General features: G+C 45.2%; 1 protein-coding gene across 1 annotated transcript; it reads left to right on the forward strand.

Annotated features, from left to right (window-relative positions):
* The first annotated feature begins 689 nt into the window (after positions 1 to 689).
* On the forward strand, positions 690 to 21213 carry TTPAL (alpha tocopherol transfer protein like). The gene is made up of 5 exons (XM_004468935.5): positions 690 to 778; positions 9365 to 9823; positions 12979 to 13172; positions 14905 to 15015; positions 17052 to 21213. Exons 2-5 carry the CDS (start codon positions 9379 to 9381, stop codon positions 17328 to 17330), a joined length of 1029 nt encoding a protein of 342 aa, XP_004468992.1. The 5' UTR covers positions 690 to 778; positions 9365 to 9378; the 3' UTR covers positions 17331 to 21213.
* The last annotated feature ends 16 nt before the right edge of the window (positions 21214 to 21229 follow it).

Raw genomic sequence — 21229 nt, forward strand, 5'->3', positions numbered from 1 at the left:
ACGGTACAGGATTTTTATTGTCTTTGTTTGCTTGTTTTTAATTTTTTTTTTAATTTTAAAAAGATACTTAGCTTACATAAATGTTACACAGAAAATATAGGGGATTCTCCCATATACCCCACTTCCCACACCTCCCACATTTCAATGTAATTATTGAACTTGATCCCTGAGCAAGACTCATTACTTATGAGGAAACTGAGGTCCAAGGAGGAAAAGGGACTTGCCCAAGATCACTTTGCTTATGACAGACAGATGTCCACTGGTTTGGAATTTACCCGTTTGAAGCAGTCAGTCCCCAGGGTAGCTGTGGTGTTCCTGGAATGCTAATCCTGAGACCCGGGTTTGAAGCTCTTCAAATCGTTTATCAGTTCCCTTTCATAAAATAGTGGCATTTCATAAATATGAGGATTTAAGGAGCTAATGGATGCAGTAGTATGTTTCCGGGAAATGGCAGCTTCTTTCCTTGCCCTCTCTGGACCTTGGATCCCCACCTATTCAACAAGGAGAACAAGCTACTCTCCCGCCCCGGCCTCCCCGCCACCTTCTCTCCCGCTCACTGCGGAAAGCCGGCCGCCAGGGGGAGACACAGGCCGGCATTGCGGCGCGATGTTGCGCATGCGCCCCCACGGGCGGGCGCCTCGCCTCTCCTGTACGTCACTTCCCGCGCGAGGGGCGGGGTCGGGTCCGGCCGGGCCGGGAGTGCGGGTCAGAGCTGTGTGCGCTGCGGGACCAGGCGCTCGCTCCCGGTGGACCCGCGCTCCGCCCCGCAGCCGGGCCGGTGAGTGCCGGCGAGCCAGCCCGCGTACCCTGGGGTTGGCGGAAAGGGGCCCCGGGGAGGGAGGGATAATTGGAATTGGGAGCCTGAGGACAGTCCCCAGGACATGGGGATACCTGGGGAAGGGGTGGCAGCCGGAAGGGGGGCCTCGGAAGGTGGTCGACGGGACGTATGGGGAGGGGGAGTCCCTGGGATCCCAGGAGAGGTTGCTTCCTGATCTCTGGCTGCTTCTTGGGGGGCGGGGGACGGAGGGAGAAGCTCCATAACTTGATGGACGCCATGTGAGGAAGACGAGTCAGCCTGTGGGATTCCCGTCTCTCCCTTCCCCATCCCCGCCCCCAGGGATGCCCAGCCTCACAAAAGATGTTTGCACCCCATTCGTATGTCCACTCCTCAGTTCGTTGACCACACTGCTAGAACCCTGCTCTGTGCTTGACCCTGCTGAGGCCCTGGAGGCTGAACGTGAAGCTCCAGGTGGGGTGCGGAGGTTATGAGCCCAGGGTGGAGCTAGTCACGTCTTCACTCAGCCTCACTAGCTGTGCACCTTTGGACACATCACTTAATGCTTAGCAGATATTTTCCACACATATTTACCAAGCATTATTATGTTCAGGCACTGGGGATAGCAGTGAGCCTGGCAGGCAAGTGCCCTGCTGTTAATGGAATTTACAGTCTAGTGGACAGTTTCCTCCTTTGTAAAATGGGAGCAGTAATAATGCTTTCACCAAATGGTGTGAAGGCTAAATGAGAAAACATGTAAAAGAGCTTAGCACACTACTTGAAACATGGTGAAACGCTCACATACGTATTAGTTCTGTTTATCATTCCACTATGATGTAAGCTTCATAAAGGCAAAGAATTACATTGTTCGCTGTTGTGTCCCCAGCCTCTCTGGGCACAGTGCTTGACACACGTGGTACGTGATCAGTAACTGGTAAATGAATGCAAGGTGAAACTGACTCTGAAGAGCATCATGTAAAAACCCATGACACGGGGCTGCAATTTCTAAGAGAAATAGGAACCCAGTGCTATGGGTAACTGGAGGAAATCACCCTAGAGGAATCAGGAAAGGATTCATAGGTGGTGACATTGCAACCAGACCTTGAAGGTGATGAGTTGTCTGCTTGGGAACAAAAGGAGAGGAAATTCCAGGCTGAGGATATCAGAAGCTCATGACATGTTCTGAAATTGGTGGGTCACTAGTTTGTTTTGGCAGGAATTTGTGCATTGAGAGGGGAAGGGGTGGAAGATGAGGCTGGCTAGAGCCTGGATAGAGGCTTTGAGGCTAACCGTGTAGCCCGCAGACACTGCAGCCTGTCTCCCAGGTAAGCATGGTGTTGGGACTACAGGCATCTGTTGCTGCCATCCTTGGAAACTGAGCCCGGGCTGGGTCCTGTCAACCCATGATTGTGCCATTCTTTGCTCAGCATTCCTCTGTCAAGCAGGTTAAGCTCACTCAGTAAATATTTATGGAATGCAGACTGTGTGTCTGACACCAGGTTAGGTGCCAGGTTTCAGGTGACAAGGCAGAAGGCTTCCAGCATCAAGCTACCATCCTCCCTCGCCTGGATTGTTACAGTAGCCTTCAACAGCTTCTTTGCATCTGTCTTCATTCCTGTACAGTCCATTCTGAAGGCAGCAGCCAGTGACCCTTTTAAAATATAAATTAGATTGTATAATTCCTCTGCTCAAAACCTATGGCTTTCACTTCAGAGTAAAACTCGAAATTCTTCCTGGCCCTCAAGGCCCTGCACCATCAGAACCCCTGTGTCTCTCTGAATTCATCTGTGAATATTCTCCGCCTTGCTCTCTTGACTCCGGCCACAGTGGCTTTGAATGTTCCTGCCTCAGGCCTTGCCCTTGTTCTTCCCCCAGATACCTGCCTGGCTGCTCCCTCACCTCCTTCAGGGTTTTGCTTAGATCTCACCTTGGCGAGGCCTTCCTTAACCACCCTGTTTAAAATGACAACCCCTGCCCTTCGCACATCCAGCTCCCTTCCCTGCTTGATTTCTCTTCATAGCACTTACCACCTTCTAATAGACTGTAATTTATTTTGCTTGTAGTCTGTCTTCCCCAGTAGAATCTCAGCTCAATCAGTGAAGGCAGGATTTTGTTGTTGTTTCTTACTTGGAAGAGCGCCCAGTGCATAGTAAGTGCTCCATCTTTCTTGGATGAATGAAATGGCATCTAATGGGAGACCTAAGGGTGGCTTGGCATTGGTCAGATGAAGAAGTGGAGAAAAAAGCATGCTATCTGAAGGAAACAGGCTGTGCATAGGATAGCAGAACACACCTTTGGGAGGAAGTAAAAGAAGTTGGGTAGGACTAGAGGTTGGAATTCAAGGTAAGGAGTGGGCTGACCTGAGGCACAGAGGGAGGGAGCTGGGGAAGACGGGCTAGGTGCAGCCAGGACACTAGAGGCATTTGCAGAGACCCCTCACACTGCTTCCTTGTTGAACTTGGAATGGAGGATCAGTGCTAACCTGCAGACAAGAGCTTGGGCTTTGGAACCGGGCAGCCCTGTTGTTACCTTATTTCTGGAATATCTAAGGCAGGTGTTTTGGTTTTATTTTTAATTCAATGAGTGTGTTAGTTCAGATCCTCCATGAAGTAGATGCAAGGAAGAGATAAGACATGCAAGTAATTTGTTGGAGGAAGTGCCTATAAAGGAAAAAGGGGAGGTGAGCTAGAGAAGTCAGACTGTGATGCAAAAGTGAGCCTTGCAAAGGAAGTGCTGCAGTGCAGTTCTGAGAGAGGTTTAGCTAGGCCGATAGGGATTCCTGGGGCCAAAGTGGCCTGTTAGAAGAGTCTCACATTTCATTAGCCATTGGCTGGGAGCATTCGGTGGGCAGTATGGTGTTGGTGCCAACAGGGGCAGCAGCTGGGGCCATCGTAATGACGTGTCTGCCAGCAGGAAAGCTGCGTACCACCTTTTCATGGCCACCAAGATATAGTACATGTGTACACGGGAAAAAATTCAAATGATACAGTGAAATGTAAGTCTTTTTCCCCCACTTAAATGTCCAGTTGTCCAGTTTTGTTCCATAAAGGTAATCATTGATAACCGTTTCTCATATCTCTGTCTAGAAATTTTCTGTATATTTGTATATGTATATATGTTAAAAACATGGATGTGACTCTTTTATGCACACTATTCTGCAACCTGCTTTTTGGTTCCTTGGCATATCAAGTCATAAAGATCTGCCTTGGAGCAGGTGTAGATCAGTGGTTGACTACCTGCCCCCAATGTATGAGGTCCTGGGTTCAATCTCTGGTACCTTTAAAATAAATAAAGTTATATTGCTATGGGTGGAATATTAAAAAAACAAAACAAAAAAACAAACGGGGGAGCGGCTGTAGCTCAGTAGTTGAGTACCTGCTTCCCAAACACGAAGTCCCAGGTTCAATTGCTGGTACCTACTTAAAAAAAAAAAGGAAAGATCTGCTTAATTGCTTTTCATGACTGAGTAGTTTTCCCTTCAATACCATGGTTAGATCTCACCTTGGTGAGGCCTTCCTGCTGACATGCACATTTCCAGTCTTTTACCATTATAATCATCACGGCCATGGTCATTGTCAGGTGCACATGCACCTACGTGCATGTATGTGTCCTAGAAATGGCCAGAGGGTTTGGAATTTTGATAGTGACTAGCCTTGAACGAGGCAATGACATGTCATACTCCTGCCAACAGCAAGCATATCAGAGCGCCTGTTTGTTTTTTTAAATTAATTTATTAAAATATATCACCCAAACACAAACATACATAAACAATAAGTGCACAGCAATAGTTGCGAACTTATAAAACAAGCATATGTAACACCATACAAGACCCTCATAACTCACCCTATTACCAACGCCTTGCATTGTTGTTAAACCTTTTTAACTAATGGTTAAGGAGCATTGTCAAAATATTACTACTAACCAAAATATTTTTCCCCCAGCCCTCCCTATTATCTTTATATCATTTATATGTGAATATACATAAACAATTAAGTGTATAGTAAAAGTTGTGATTACAAAGCAGACATGCATAACATCATACAGGTGTCCCATACATCAACCCTCCACCAACACTTTGCATTGTCATGAGACGTTTGGTACAAATTATGAGAGAATATTGTCAAAATTTTACTACTAATTATTGTCCTTATCTTATATTTGGTGTGTTTTTTCCCCCAACCCACACTATTATTGTTTTTTAAATATATTTTTTTAAGACAGAAGTTGTAAACTTATAAAAAGCAATCATGTGCATGTGCGGAATTCCCAAACAACACTCCTCTATCAACATACCACACTGGTGGGAAACGGACTTTGGCCCAGTGGTTAGGGCGTCCGTCTACCATATGGGAGGCCCGCGGTTCAAGCCCCGGGCCTCCTTGACCCGTGTGGAGCTGGCCCATGTGCAGTGCTGATGTGCGCAAAGAGTGCCGTGCCACACAGGGGTGTCCCCCGCGTAGGGGAGCCCCACGCGCAAGGAGTGCACCCATAAGGAGAGCCGCCCAGCTCAAAAGAGTGAGCAGCCTGCCGAGGAATGGCGCCGCCCACACTTCCCGTGCCGCTGACGACAACAGAAGCGGACAAAGAAACAAGACGCAGCAAAAAGACACAGAAAACAGACAACCAGGGGAGGGGAGGGGAATTAAATAAATAAAAATAAATCTTAAAAAAAAAAAACAAAAAACATACCACACTGGTGGAACATTTGTTACAGATAAGATAATATCATCTGATTGTTACCACGTTCATAGTGTACATTTGGCTCACATTTTCCATACTGCCTCATTATCAACCTAGTACATCTTTTGCATAGATGCAAGAATATATTATTACTGCTAACCACAGTCCATAGGTCATTCCAGTTGTATTTTTCCCATGCATTCCCAACACCCTGTAGTAGAGATGTATGTTTGCTCAAGCTCACAAAGGACACTATTGCATCTGTACCATCAAGCACAATTCTTATCCACCTCTTGGTTTACTGTGCTATTTATTTCCTAGATTATTCTTCAGTATTCTGTCAGTTGGCATTTATATCCCTAGACTACCATTTTCAGCCACATTCCCATTTATAAACTAGCTGTTACTGTTTGTTACCATCCACTCTATACATTTCCACACTTTTACAATAAAACTAATTAAAACTTCTACATACATTAAACATCAGTAGTCAATCTCAGCCCTCCTCTTATCTCCTTTAGGAATCCACCACCTACCACCAGGTCTTGAAGATATTTTCCTACAATTTCTTCTAGAAGTTTTATGGTTCTTGCTTTTATTTTTAAGTTTTTAATCCATTTTGAGTTAATTTTTGGATAAGGTGTGAGATAGGGGTCCTCTTTCCTTCTTTCGGCTATGGATATCCAGTTTCTTCAGCACCATTTTGTTGAATACACTGTTCTGCCCGAGCTGTGTGGGTTTGACAGGCTAGTCAAAAATCACTTGACCATACATACGAGGGTCTGTTTCTGAACCATCAGTTTGGTTCCATTGGTCTATGTGTCTGTCTTTATACCAGTACCATGCTGTTTTTACCACTATAGCTAGGTAATATGACTTAAAGTCCGGAGATGAGGGTTTGCTTTTCCTTTTTATGATGTTTCTGGCTATTCACGACCCCTTACCCTTCCAAATAAATTTGATAATCTTGTTTTCAATTTTTTTTTTAAAAAGGTGGTGGAATTTTTATCAGGATTGCATTGAATCTGTATATCAATTTGAGTAAATTGACATCTTAATGATATTTAGTCTTCTAATCCATGAGTATGGAATGGTCTTCCAGTTATTTAGGCCTTTTAAAATTTCTTTTAACATTGAGTTGCAGTTTTCTGAATATAGTGCTTTACCTCGATGGTTATGTTTATTCCTATTTGAATTTTATCATCCTATTTTATTTTCACCACTCTTTTGACACTTTTAGTTACTATTATTGATATAACTTCATTTCTAGACTCTCTCCCAGGCCTCTCCTGTCTTTTCAGGATCTAGCACACCCGTTAGTATTTCCTGAAAATCTGGTCTCTTGCTTAGAAATTCTCTCAGTTTCTGTTTATCAGTGAATATTCTAATCTCACCCTCATTTTTGACAGACAGTCTTGCTGCATATAATATTCTTGGCTGGAAGTTTTTCTCTTGTAGTATCTTAAATATATCAGACCACTGTCTTCTTGCCTCCATGGTTTCTGGTGAGAAATCAGCACTTAATTTTATTGGGAATCCCTTACATGTTATGCATTGCTTTTCTGTTTCTGCTTTCAGAATTCTCTGTCTTTGGCATTTGACATTCTGATTATTATTTGTCTTGGAGTTGGTCTATTTGGATTTTTTCGGATGGGAGTGTGTTGTGCTTCTTGGATATGAATATCTATGTCCTTCAATAGGGTTAGGAAATTTTCTACCATTACTTCTTCAAATATTCCTTCTGCCCCTTTCCCTTCTCATCTCCTCGGACACCCATGACACGTATGTTTGTGTGCCTTTTGCTGTCATTTAGTTCCCTGAGAACTTGTTCAATTTTTTCCATTCTTCATCTGTTCTTTTGTGTGTTCACTTTCAGATGCCATTTCTTCAAGTTCACCAATGCTTTCTTTTGTCTCCTCAAATCTGCTAGTATATGATTCCAGTGTATTTTTAACTGCATTTATTGCACCTTTGATTCCCGTAAGATCTGCTATTTTTCTGTGTATGCTTTCAAATTCTTCTTTGTGCTCATCCAGTGTCTTCTTAATGTCCTTAATCTCTTTAGCCATCTCATTGAATTTATTAAGGAGATTTGTTTGAACATCTGTGATTAGTTGTCTCAACTCCTTTATGTCATCTGGAGGCTTAGCTTGTTCCTTTAACCGGGCCATATCTTCCTGTTTCTTGGGGTGGGTTGTAATTTTTTGTTGGTGTCTTGGCATCTGGATTACTAGAGTATTTATTCTAGGTGCAGTTTTTCTGTTTAGTTTAGGGCTTCCTGCCCTTTCTCCCTTGCTGGTTCTGCAGTAGGAACCAAGGATGTAATTGGTGCTACAAGCTGTGGAGTCTCAAGCTGCCCTCATCATAGGACTGATGGAGCTTCCTCCAACTTTCTCCTTTGCCAAAGGTAGAGACAGAGTCACAGCTGTGTGGAATAATCCAAGTCATGCAGGCCTAGACTGTAGTTGCCTAGAGAGACTGATGAAGCTTCACGCCCCTTTCTCCCCTGCCTGGGGCGGGGATCTGTGCAGTGTGGGTCCAAGATGGCTGCAGTTGCCCCAGTATACTTTCTATTATTCAGTTTGTGCCAGCCAAAAGTATCTGAAGTTACCTGGATAGGGTGTGAAAGGCTTGCCAGTCTCCTCCCTGCCAGAGGTGGGGCTGAAGGCTAGCCTAGGGCTGCAGGCCGATCTGGGTAATCGATTCTTACCTTCACTGTGATTTTTGGTCAGCTCGGCTTCCCCTCAGGCTGGGTCCAGAGTCAAAATGGCAGCCGCTGGCCCCTTTTCAACCTGGACAGATTCACACCCCAGCTGTTCCTAGGGTTATACCTTAGGCAACCGAGTCTACTAATCAGTAGCCAAAATTGGCAGCCAGTCATCTCCTCCCATTTTTGGGAAATGGAGCTTCCAGTTCCAGCCACAGAGTAGCTGCTGGGGTGGCTTGCACCACCAGAGTAAGACAATCACCGGCCTTGACGTCTTGGCCGGTAGTTTCCCAGAGAAGCTGGCACAGGTCCCCATAGCTTCCTCCCTGCTGTAGGTGGTTCTGGGGCCCAGGCTAGAGCTACAATCTGACCTGGATGGAATGAAGCCGGTCCCCACCAGCACTGGGATTTTCAGTCCACCTGGCTTCCCCTCATGCCAGGCATGGAGTTAAGATGGCAGCTCCGGCCTCTTTCTAACTCAGACAGGCTCAAACTTTAACTGTTCTCAGGATTATACTTTAGCCCGCTGAATTTACTCCTCAGTAGCTGAAGTTGGTGCCCAACTGTCTCTTCCTCCCCCATTTTAGGGAAGTGGAGCTTTCAATTTCAGCCATGGAACAGCTCCCGAGGCGGCTTGTGCCTCCAGGGGAGGATGGGCACTGGCCTCCCGGGTGTGGAGTGCTCTGCTTACCTTGTCTGCAAATGGGCAGTCTCTTCCTTCCATTCCTTCAAGGATATGGCAGGATGCTCTTCTGGTCTCCTGGAGCCCCCAAACAGGTGCTTCAGCTAGCTCCAGAGAGCTCTGGGTGTTTACTAACTGCCCTGTAGTGGGAGCGCCTTACTCTGCCACCATCTTCCTGGTTGTCTGAGTGTCCCTGTTTTTAATTTTTGCCAGTCTGGATCTCAGAATTGTTTTAATTCACATTTACTTGATTTTAAGTAAGTTTGAGCACCTACCCGTACATTTATAATCATAACAGTGGTGTTTAATGCCTAGGGCCTCCGTGGGGAGATTCTAACCTCAGTCAGTCCCAGATAGACCTGGGTGTGTGGTTCGGATCCAGTTCATTACCCAGTTTAAGAACTGTGGGATTACTTGGCTTGATGACAATGCCCCTGTCCACCGACGTCATGCTGCCATGGGGTCTGAAATGAGCAGTGCTGGCCTTTACTAACTTCACATGGGGCTTCTGTTTTGGCAGAATCCTGCCAACTAATGTCAGAAGAAAGTGACTCGCTGAGAACCAGCCCCTCCGTGGCCTCACTTTCTGAAAATGAACTGCCGCCACCCCCCGAGCCTCCTGGCTACGTGTGCTCGCTGTCAGAAGAGCTGGTCACCAAAGCCAGGGAAGAGCTGCAGGAGAAGCCGGAATGGAGACTTCGGGATGTCCAGGCCCTTCGTGACATGGTACGGAAGGAGTACCCTAACCTGAGCACCTCTCTCGATGACGCCTTCCTGCTGCGCTTCCTCCGAGCCCGCAAGTTTGATTATGACCGGGCCTTGCAGCTCCTGGTCAACTACCACAGCTGCAGGAGAAGCTGGCCAGAAGTCTTCAGTAACCTGAGACCGTCAGCCTTAAAAGATGTCCTTGCCTCCGGATTCCTCACCGTGCTGCCCCACACTGACCCCAGGGGCTGCCATATCCTCTGCATCCGCCCAGGTATTTCCTAGACTGCTGCGGGGCGTTCCTGGACAGTGTCTCTGTGTGGGATGTGTCTGCCCTGTGCCCTCCCCTTTTCCTATTCCTTTTCTGTCCTATCCCCACCCCACCCTCCCTTGAGGTCAGGGCTCTTTTGATTGCAAATGACAAAAACCTACTCAAACGGTCTTAAGGAAGACAGAAAGGTTTTAGACTAAGGAGCAGGGCTATCTCTTAGAACCAGAGAGCTGAAGGTGCAGCAGATCTCTCCAGACCCTGGAAGCAAGAACCAGAATGTCATCAGGAGCCGAGTTAGCTATTCTCCATCTGTCTCTGTCTGTCTGTCAGTCTGCATGCCTCTCTGGGCCGTGCGTTTCTCCTGCCCTTTGCATATCTTTACCCTTCTCTCTCTCTGTAGACTGATTTTTGCTGCTGCTGTGTACATGGCTAAATCTGGCACCCCTCAGCTCCCAGCTTTACCTGGCCGGGCAGTGAAGTTCCCCCAATCCCAGTTCCACATTTCAAGGAGAGAGGATCTATTCCGGCTCAAGCCTATTGCTAGGACCTTCCTGGTCCCTTCCTTTGTGAGGAGGTTGGGGTACAGATCTCCGTGAAAAAGGGTGTGGGCTGAGCAGATCCTTGAAAAGGTGTCTGCTAAGTGCCCCCTCCAACCTTTCCTTCCTTTCTTCTACTTTGTTAAGCACTGGACGGATTCCCTTTTGGTGCCCTTTTTATCTTAGCGCTTCATGCTTTACATTTTCTTAGGCATGGTGGTTTTCAGTTGGAGGCATCTCTCTGCCCTCTCTTCCCAAAAAGTATTTAGAGAAGTGTGGGAACACTTTTTGGTTGACGCAGTCAGTGACCATGGGATACTAGAACTTGAGCTTTCTGGTTTGTAATTCTGTTCTCTTTCATGACACTGAATGCATTATAAACTCAGGAATGCTCTCCACTCTATCCGCAGACTAGAGCTGAGAAAGAAATTTCAGAGTAAGATTGCAATGTTCTTCTCAGCCAAGCCAGGAAAACAAGAACATGCTGGAAGCCCTGTTTTGCTCATGCTTCCAAACTCCTCTTGAAGGGAAGTCTGATGGGAATGGAAACCTCCACGTTTATCCTCTGCCTTTAAGCCCCATGTCACAGTTTCCTTTACTCGTTCATTTACCAAACCCTCTTTGGAGATGAAGCCATTCTCTTGAGCCTTTACTCGCTACCAGGCTCAGTGCTGACTGCTTTACCTGCTGTTTTGGGTGCTTTCCAAAGTTAGGGTGTTTCTTTTAAAATAAGCAACGCAGTAGAATTTCAAGACAACAAGAGGCCTAGAAAACAGGCAATGGGTTTTTGTTGCTCCTTTGTACTCAACTCATAAGTATATTAAAAAAGTCAGATATTACCACACTGGTTTGAGCTCTTTCTTTGTTCAGTTGTAACCCTTTGCCCATGAGATGGATTTTTTTTGCCCCCTCCTCACCCACCCTGCATTTTAGGAAAAGGCATAGATTTTCTTCACAGCTAGGCGTCAACTTTACTTTTCTATAACCTCTTCTGGGACATGTGTTTGGAAGGGATGGGGTGGTATCCAGTTATGTAGAAACAAATTTAATCAGCAACAATATTAAATAGCAAGCTGGCACAATTTTTAGATGAAGAATTTTCATTGGAATTTTACACAACTTAAATGTTCCACTGGTGAAAATCACATGAAGTTTTTATCTTTCTTTTTTTTTTTTAAAGATTTATTTATTTAATTCGCCCCCCTCCCCCGGTTGTCTGTTCTCTGTGTCTGTTTGCTGCGTCTTGTTTCTTTGTCTGCTTCTGTTGTCGTCAGCGGCATGGGAAGTGTGGGCGGCGCCATTCCTGGGCAGGCTGCACTTTCTTTCGCGCTGGGTGGCGCTCCTTACGGGTGCACTCCTTGTGCGTGGGGCTCCCTTACGCGGGGGGGGTCACCCCTGCGTGGCAGGGCACTCCTTGAGCGCATCAGCACTGCACATGGGCCAGCTCCACACAGGTCAAGGAGGCCCGGGATTTGAACCGCGGACCTCCCATGTGGTAGACGGACGCCCTAACCACTGGGCCAAGTCTGTTTCCCTTATCTTTCTAATGAAGGGCATACAGATCTTGATGGGATTCCCTTCAGATAGTGGTTATCAAGAAAAAATAAAAAGCTAAACAAAAGGAATAATGGTTATCAGTCAAAAGTTGTCATTTTAACCCTTTTCCCAAAGAGAGGGAAGAATCTTTAAAAATATGGAGTGTATTAAAGGAACTTCCAGACTCGAAAGGGGGATTTGATGAGGGATCGCCTGGAACTTAAGCATTATTAACTCACTCCATCTTCACAGCATCCCCTGAAGCAACTTCACAGCATGACTTAGGAGTCACTCTGGGGGGCCAGTGAGGGAAGCCAACTTGGCTGGACACAGCTGGATTGGGGAGCATAAACTGTGGCACTGGAAAGATGTTTCCATCTCTGTTGTCTTTGGCATGGGCTTCAGTCTCAGGCCAGCTCTTAACTCATGGGGTCCCTGAATCCCTGGCTCACCTCCTTACCACAACAAGTAGGGAAAAAGATCTTTTCTTTCCAAAGAACCAAAGTCCCGGAATTGTGCACTGGCTCTGCATGACTTGGCTGGGATCAGACACTGTGGCCGCGAGGATGTAATGCCTGGATTGGCCAAGCTGGGTGACGTGCCCACCTCTGGAGCCAGGAGTCAAGTCAGGTCTCCCCAGAATGCATGACTAGAGTGGGGAGAGCTTGGTTCCCCAAGGGAAATCAGGATGATGTTATCAGGATGAGAATAAGAGAAATGACTGATGGCAGGAAGCACAGATGTCCACTAAGGTAGGTGTTAATTATCCCATTCTACTTATGAGGAGAGTGCTACTCAGAGTGAGGAAGTAACTTGCCACAAACCACAAAGCTAATAAGATTCAAACCCCCAGGAGTGTTTGACCTCAGTGTGCATGCGTTTAACCTCATTGTATTTCCATTTCAGAATGTGCTGCTGTGTTTGGAGTAAACATCAGCAGCCTAACCTAATTAGAATCGTGGCTATTAGAATACCTTTATTTTCATTTTTAAACAACAGCTTTAAAAAGAGATAAGAAATTTAGCCTGTTTGACTACCTATTTGTATTCATCTCTATAATGCGCTGTCCATCTCTTATGACTTTAGACAGATGGATACCAAGCAACTATCCTATTACGGAGAACATCCGAGCCATATACTTGACATTAGAAAAACTTATTCAGTCTGAAGAAACCCAGGTGAATGGAATTGTAATTCTTGCAGACTACAAAGGAGTGAGCTTATCAAAAGCATCTCATTTTGGACCTTTTATAGCCAAAAAGGTGATTGGCATCCTTCAGGTATGGCCTGTTTTTGTTGTGTGCCCATCCGTGGTTGTTCTGGCTTTCCTCAGGTCCCTGTCCATTTACTCAGGTCTTAGTTGATTCACAAGCCCTACTTCCTCCTCCCCAATCAACAAAATACAAAAGCATTATGTCGGGAAATGTCCTTCTTCCCATTCATTCTCATCAGGATCTCCAGCAGTTTCTGAGGTGCCTGTTTAGCCTGGGCAAGAACGCTTTCGGGCAGAAGTCCAAAAGGCAGAGGAATGTTTTGGCCTTTTATTTTTTTTTTGGACCAGAAAACAGGAGTTCTCACAATTCGTGACACTGACTTGAAAATTGTGCTTCTGCCCCAGGTGATGGAGCCCCTCAGCTGCTCCCTGTGGGGCTGTGTAGGGGCAGCGGAGCACTGTTGGACCATGTTTTATCCAGATGCTTTCTCACCTCATGTTCTGCATTTCAGAACACAAGTCACTGGAAAAGACTGGGAGCCACCAAATCCTCTAATTGAAGCAAAAGTTCCTTACATATCTGCACAGTGCTTAACAGCTTGCAGAGGCTTTTACAGTCATTTTAATCCATTCAGTCCTTCAAGGAAGCCTCTGAGCTAGGCAGGGCAAGGGATGTTTTCCCATTTTGATGAAATGGGAAAACAAACCTAGAGAAACTGTGACATGGCTAGAGTCAAACAGCTGTACAGGTAGAAGCAGACTTTGATGATTGTTCATTCTGGCATACCACATGGAGTGCCGTCTTTTATTAACTGGGGTTCTCCTCAGTTGAAGTTCATAAACGTGTCTGAGCCCCTGTTACACACCAGCCTATTATTCAAACAAATAAATGTCACATTTGGTTAATTTTCCCAAATTTGAATTCTGTCTTTGAGCCAGTCCTCTGGCTCTCCTTGGCTTCCACCTTTCTTTTGATGCCTCCTGCTGAATACCCTGCAGATTCAAGTATCAGGATAATGAGTTTGGACCAGTGTTTTCCTCATTCTGTAAGATGATGGGGTGGAGGGAAGTTAGGGGTAAATAAGTTTGGGAAATGTGGCATAGCCCATCCCTTCCTGGTGAATTCCACAATAAGTATTTGCATATTAAAGGCTCTGAACAGTCCTGCAGTGAAGGAAACCTGTTTGAGTGTTGGTAGTCTATTCTTTCTCAAACTCATATACCATGGAACCATTTGTTTTCATCACACCCAGTAGCATCCTGAGAAATAAGCTTTGGGCAGCACTAAACCAAAGTCCTGAGATTCTAGATACAGCCACACAGACTCAGTTGACATTTTGCCGCAAGAGGAGCAGCTCTCCACTCACCTGCCCTGGGTGCCAAGAGAGACCCTTTCCCTGAGGCTTGTTTTCCTTTTTTTTTTTTAAGGAGGTACCAGGATTGAACCCAGGACCTCATACATTTGGGAAGCAGGTGCCCAAACACTGAGCTACATCTGCTCCCCAATGAGAGTTGGTTTTTCCGTTTGTTTTATTGTTTGTTTTTAGGAGGTACCGGGGATCAAACCCAGTACCTTGTACATGGGAAGCAGGTGCTCAAGCACTTGAGCTACATCTGTTCCCCTTGTTTTCCTGTTTAGCCTGCACTTGGGTGTCTTTGAGAAGACCATGAGAATCAGACCAGACTGACGTCAGGGCCAAAAATGAAGATGTTTAAGGGGTGGGGGAGGCAGATGGCAGAAAAGGACAGTTTGCAGATTCTCCAGATGTTCTAACACCTCTTTCCCTTCCTTCCCACAGGATGGTTTCCCCATTCGGATAAAAGCAGTCCATGTAGTAAATGAACCTCGAATATTTAAAGGCATTTTTGCCATTATAAAACCATTTCTGAAGGAGAAAATAGCAAACAGAGTAAGTGACGGTCTTACTGACCTCAGATACTTTAAATGCATTTTATTTCTGCTCCCTTGATATTTGTGACATCATAGTACTTACCTTAGTTTATTATTTTTGCTTTGGGACTACTACTTTGGAATGTACAGGGTTACTGATAAAAATAAATGAACAGTCCTCTTAGTCAGGGAAAGATGAAGTTGAGAACATACTATTTGACAGTAAAGAGAAGAGAGCCAGGATTTTTATCATAAGAGCTTCTCTACTCTATAATCATCTAGACTTTTCTGTATCCTGGACTGGGCATTGTGAGGACATGGAAAAGGGGGAGGTGGAAGCATCATCACTGGGCACATAGTTAAAAAGAATTATGATGGGAGTGGCTGTGGCTTAGTGGTTGAGTGCCTGCTTCCCATCATGAGGTCCTGGGTTCATTCCCTGGTACCTCCTTTAAAAAAAAAAAAAGTTATGGTGATTTCTTACTACAGAACCTTGGGGGTTTAAATACTGTAAGCTTTTCCTCTTATGTAATTTGTTGTCTCATTATATAAAGTCTATGGAGCAAACCAGGGTTTATGAGATGTGAATTTGTAACTGAACTCTTATTTAAGAAGGGCTAGATGACACTTGAAAAGTTGGTCTCACTCTCTAATCCAGAAGAGCCAATTCTCTTAACCTTTCCCAGTACAGCTGTTTGAAATGAGATGGGTAGTGTTTTTCACTTTCTTCCCTAGGCCTAGGAACACCGTGGTGAGTCCCAAGACTTGGTCATGAGTTTTATACTCATTTTTTCAAAGAGGAAACATAAAGAGCTAAAGAATTTCAGGGCTGCAAGGGAGGGAACCTCAAAGTCTAGGGTTCTCTGATGCGAGTCAGTCTCGCCTGGAGAATGTGTCGAAAATTCAGATTCCAGATCTTCTGAGGATTCTGATTTATCAGCCTAGTGGTGGGGCCCAGAAATCTGAGTTTTAAAAATCTTTTTAGGTGATTTGCACAGCTGATACACAGCTAAGTTTGAGAACCATTAATTTAGTGACCTCCCTGTCTGGGTTTAGACCCATGTGGATTCATGGAGATTCTGTTTAGAACCTCTTTTTACCAAAGAATCCTTTGGGCCACGTCTTTTACATCTGTGAAATGCCCATATTCATGGCCCATGATATTATTTGTTCTTTCATATGTTCTTTCATTCAGAAATAATTATTGATTAACCAGCATCTTCAGGCATGTTCCAGATTGACAAAGCAGACAAAAATCCCTGTCCCCAGGAAGTTTACACTCAAAAGGGAGACTCAATGGATTATACATTTTACTTTGTATTAGAATATGATTAAGTACTAAGAAGGAAAACAAAGCAGAGAATGGGAATAATAAGTGTGGGAGGTAGGGAAGGGGTTGCACTGTTCAATAGAGCAGTTAGAGATGGCATCATTGAGAAGTTGGCCTTCGAGCATTGACTTGAAAGACGTGAGGGAGCAAGCCATGCAGGTATCTAGGGACCAGCACCTGCAAAGACCCTAAGCAGGGAACTTGCCCCACATTTTAGAGGCCAGGGTGGCTGGAGCTGTGAGAAGAGAGGGGAGAGTGGTAGAAGTCAAAGAATGAATGGGGGCTAGATTACGAAGGGCCTTGTGGGCCATCGAACAGGCCTTGGCCTTTACTTTGTGTGAGGTTGTAAATAGAGGTGTGATGTGATCTGACTTAGATTTAAAAGAGCCTAGACCATCATGGGATGAGAGGGGCATCAGGGAGACCAGGTAGGAGGCTATTGCAGGAATCCAGGTGAGATGTGATGGTGGCATGGATTAGGGTTGGTAGCAAAGTGGTTGGCTTCTGGATACATTTTGAAGGTTCAGCCAACAGGGCAGGAGTATAAGACTAAGAGAATTAAGCATTCTCCAAGCTTTGGGGGCTAAGGAATTGGAAGGATGGAGTTCTCATTAACTGTTCCTTTAGTCCTTCAAGAGATACTTATTTGAGCTGCTACCGTGAAGTCAATGGCTATATTACTGATTAACATGTGCCCATGTGTTTTCATTTCATTCCCCATTAAGTTTTTCCTCCATGGGTCTGACCTGAACTCTCTCCACACAAACCTTCCAAGAAGCATTCTCCCCAAGGAGTATGGGGGCACAGCTGGAGAGCTCGACATCGCTGCCTGGAACGAGGTGCTGCTGGCCTCGGAAGAGGACTTTGTGCGAGACTTCTACCAGCCTGTCCCTCCCTGCGACAGCATCCTGGGTGAGGCCCAGCTGTCCGAGGGCCTGACCTCAGACACGCAGTGTGATGACTCCGTGCGGGCTGTGAAAGCACAACTGTATTCCTGCTATTAACGAGTCCTGATGAGTGCCACCGTCAGTTCATCCTTTCCTCTGCTGTTTGGGGAGGCACAAAGAGAATCTGAGGTGCCATGGATTCAGTCTTATTCATCATAATCAAACTGTGGCATGGAGGAAAAAAGCCTCTTGAGCTTTGGGGGTGAGCCATGGGGTGAGTCCTTGGTTACTTGAATTACCCAATGTAAAACATGGAGTATGTCACCAGTGATTCCCAAGTGTTTGGAATCCTAGTTTGCAGCCATTAATCTGGAAGCTATATCTGCTTCCTGGGCATCTCAAAGCAAGAAAAATGACTTTGGTCCCGCTTTCCAGGAGAAAACTACCTGATTTTGCCTGTCGGCATGCTCCTGTGAAACAGGTGGGCTGAACTTGCAAGGGGGCCAAACATGACATGAACCCTAACTCTGGACCTCTGCTGCTCATCAGGAAACTTCAAGTTTAAGGTCCAGGCCCTTCCAGCCCTTCACTGGGCTTGGAAAGCACCTTAACTGGACCATGCAAGCATCAGGACATCAGCGCTGCCTGATCAGATTCAGGAGCCAGAGATTTCAAAGCACTTATGGGATTCACGGGTTGATTTTGCAATAGAAACTTGTTTTCCCAAACCCATAAAGCCTTAGCCCTGGTTCTCAATGGAATCATGCAGGGTCCTAGAAGGAAATGATTTTACTCGACTTAAAACACTGGATTCCAGGTCATAGCTATAAGAATTCTGGCTTAGGAATTAGAAAGCTGGGCTCCAGGCCTAGATGTGTGACCTTTGGATGAGGCATGGACTTCTGTGGGACTCAACTTTCTCATTGTAAAATGAGGCTGGATGAAATGACATCCGGTGCCCTTTTTGGCTGCTGAGGTTCTGGGATTCAGTTATGCTATCAAATATTGTCAGACATGGCTTTCTGCTTAGAAAAAGGATTCTTTAGATGTAAGTGGTTGGATCTTGCTTTCTGTCACAGGTGGACCTTTCCATTAGGGATTTGTCACTATATGGCCCTGACTTTAAAGAAACTAGGATATATAGTCCTGAAACTTAAGTACCGGCTTCCTTTTTGTAGCAATGGTTCAACTTGGAAAGGATGGCTGTGAATGCTTAAGAGGAGAGGGGAGAGGACCAGAATGCTGCATGAATCCCTTCCACCCCTCAGACTCTGCTGGTATACTGTAAACCTGGCCACCGTGAGCGTTTACATTTCTTGGAATTGTTATAAACTCTGGTCTCGGCAAATGAATGCAACAGCAGATTATTGCTGAGCCCCTCTGGGAGCCCCCAGCTGCCCAAACTTACTGGTGGAGTTTCTCTCTCTGCTCCAGGTAGACTGACTTCAGTCAGCCCAGGCCACCTAAATATTAGGTCTATTTCAGCGCTTTAGGTTCTCCCTGTCAAGAATTTAGCCTTAGCCCAAGTGTCAGATTAGGTAGTTCCTCCGATGGCTTTTGACCAGTTTTCTTCATGTCAATTATGGTGTTAAACAATATGAGTACTATGTGTTGTTTACCTTCTCCGAGCATTTGTCAGACATCATAACCAGTCAAGGTGTGAGAGAACAGTACTCGGAAAATCAAAGGCTGATCTGTTTACAGAGCTGTTCATCTTTATAGCACTTTTTAAAACATCTGGTGGTGGTGGTGGAAATTATTTTATTTACCTCATTAGTGCCAATTCTAGGGAAAGCTCTTTTCACCATAAATGCTAACTAGATCCTCTAGGGATCTGGCTGAGCTGGAAGTGCCAAAATGCACAGCCCTGGCTGCCTCTAGTTTCATCTAAGGATGATGTGACCAGCATTGCTGAAGAGGCCTAAAGGTGGCAAGTAGTGTGGCTAAAGTAGAGGGTTCAGCACTCAACTGCCTGAGTAGGAGAATTAGAGGCTTTCTATGTCCTAAGAGAAAACAGATGGAAAAATAAAGCTAGAGGAAGAGAGAAATGAATCTCTCAGCCTCAGGTTTCTGAGGTTTGAATTCTAGATTGGGATCCTGGTCCCTTGCCTTTGTCTGTGTGTCTTAACATAGGGATGGCCAGACTCACCGAGAAAAACATCTCCAAGACCAGGAAGGCTGTTGCCCATTTCCCAGGCCTTCCTAGTTTGACCGAGGAGGAGCTGTTTCATTCAGCTTCTGGGCCAAGGTTGGCCTGCCTCTTGGAGCTCTGTGCTTTGTCTCAGCACCAAAGAGAGATCAAATGGTTTCCGCACCTCAGGAGATTTGAACCACGTTGCTAAAGCAGAACCTCCTAGGGTGAAAATACGGACAGCCCATGTGGACCCGGCCCACTTCTGTGAGTCACGATGGAGCACAAAGTGAGCCCTACCCGGCAGCCGGGACAGCGCTGGCGGCCCTGGGTGGCCCCAGCAAATGAGAAAACAGGAAATGTCTAATGTTGGGAGAACTGGGAGTGTCTTCCTCAGGAAAAAGTTCTGGAGATTAACTTTTCCCTAAATTCAGGGTGGTATAGTAGTGGGAGGAGAAAGGGACAATAAATTAGGAAACCTGAGTTCCAGCTTTACTTGCCAGGTGGCCTTGGAAGAATCACGAACATCCCTGCATAGTTCTGTGGTAAAGGGATCTACGCTCTGAACTCTGAACACTTCTATTCCCTGTTAAATAACTGGCTTTACTGCCGCAGGAACTCTCTTTAGAGGCTTTTTTTCCTCTTTTTTCCACGCCTCTGGCTTATATTTAGGAAATCTAGGTCTGAATGAATTGACACCTAAAGCTTCTGAATGCATCTGTAAACTTAGGTAATAATTTTCTTGCTTCACTTCCCCATACCCTTACCAGAATTCTGGAAAGCGCTGCTTCCTGGATTCCTATACTACCTTCATGTGGGGACACTGGAAGAAATGACACAAATAGCCCCAAGTACAAATAGTGGCTTCACGTCTTGAGTTTACTTGCTCCTGGCCAAGGTTGCTTTAGATCCCGGAGACTGTATCCTGCTCCCTAGTCCTTAAGGAGTCACTGCTCCTTAGAGATTTATAAACTTTGAGTTTTAAGAATATTACGTTTTTGCCATATACTGAACCAGGGCAATAAAAGGCATTTTTTTCTCCCTGAATTCCTGTGAAATATTGAGCCTCTGAATTCTCCCTGGGCCAGGCAGTTCTTTAAATGCTACCTGATTCTCAGATCATGGGATTACTTTTTCATTTGGGTAGGCAAAAGCTATAGTACTATTGTGGCATTGTTATAATACCTCATTTTAAAGTTTTCAGATTTTAAGGTTTTCCTTTGAAACATCTTTCATTTAGGGAGTAAAATGTTAGCTGATGTTACAAGTGTGGCTGTCCTGTAATCATGTGTGGAGATACCAACAGAGGCACAGCAACTGTTAGGGAAGATGACAGTTCCGCCAGTACTTGTCAATGTTGGGATTTAATTTTGTAAATCTGAAGTAAGCTCTTTTCTGATTGCCTGAGAGAAATGCCAACTATTCCTACTTGATAGGCACTTGCTCCATGGAGAGGCCTGCCATAATTTGGGGATGATAGCGATGAATTTACTATTTTTCAATCACAATGGGCCATGTGTTTAATCAGGCAGTTTAAATTGGATACTGTTGTGGATTCTTGTCAAGTAGGAATGTGTTACAAGTGAAATACTTGAAACCCCTCTGTGGCCAAGAGCCTCTGACACCACTGATGGAATGGGAGGTGGGCTAATTTTCTGACCAGTTTGGGGCATCACTTCACGTCACATTCCTTGCTTCAAACTGAAATTCAGTTTGGCTTTGGGTGTAGGGACACATGGTGGTTGATTCGTCTATTTCAGTGTTTGTTTTGACCAAAAGTTTATTTTTCTAGTGCATTTTCTAAGAGTGGTGAAAACATGTAATTTTAATATGCATGACTGGGTCTTAATAAAATTCCCTGTAAGATTTTGTGTGTGTGGAGTTC

Source organism: Dasypus novemcinctus, chromosome 24 (genome assembly GCF_030445035.2).
Source record: "Dasypus novemcinctus isolate mDasNov1 chromosome 24, mDasNov1.1.hap2, whole genome shotgun sequence".
Lineage (NCBI taxonomy): Eukaryota > Metazoa > Chordata > Mammalia > Cingulata > Dasypodidae > Dasypus > Dasypus novemcinctus.

Coding starts and splice junctions, on each gene's coding strand:
- TTPAL (XM_004468935.5), top strand. CDS start 9,379: ATGTCAGAAGAAAGTGACTCGCTGAGAACCAGCCCCTCCGTGGCCTCA. Junction 13,173..14,904: donor AGGTGATTGGCATCCTTCAG/GTATGGCCTGTT, acceptor TCCTTCCCACAG/GATGGTTTCCCCATTCGGAT. Junction 15,016..17,051: donor AGGAGAAAATAGCAAACAGA/GTAAGTGACGGT, acceptor TTCCCCATTAAG/TTTTTCCTCCATGGGTCTGA.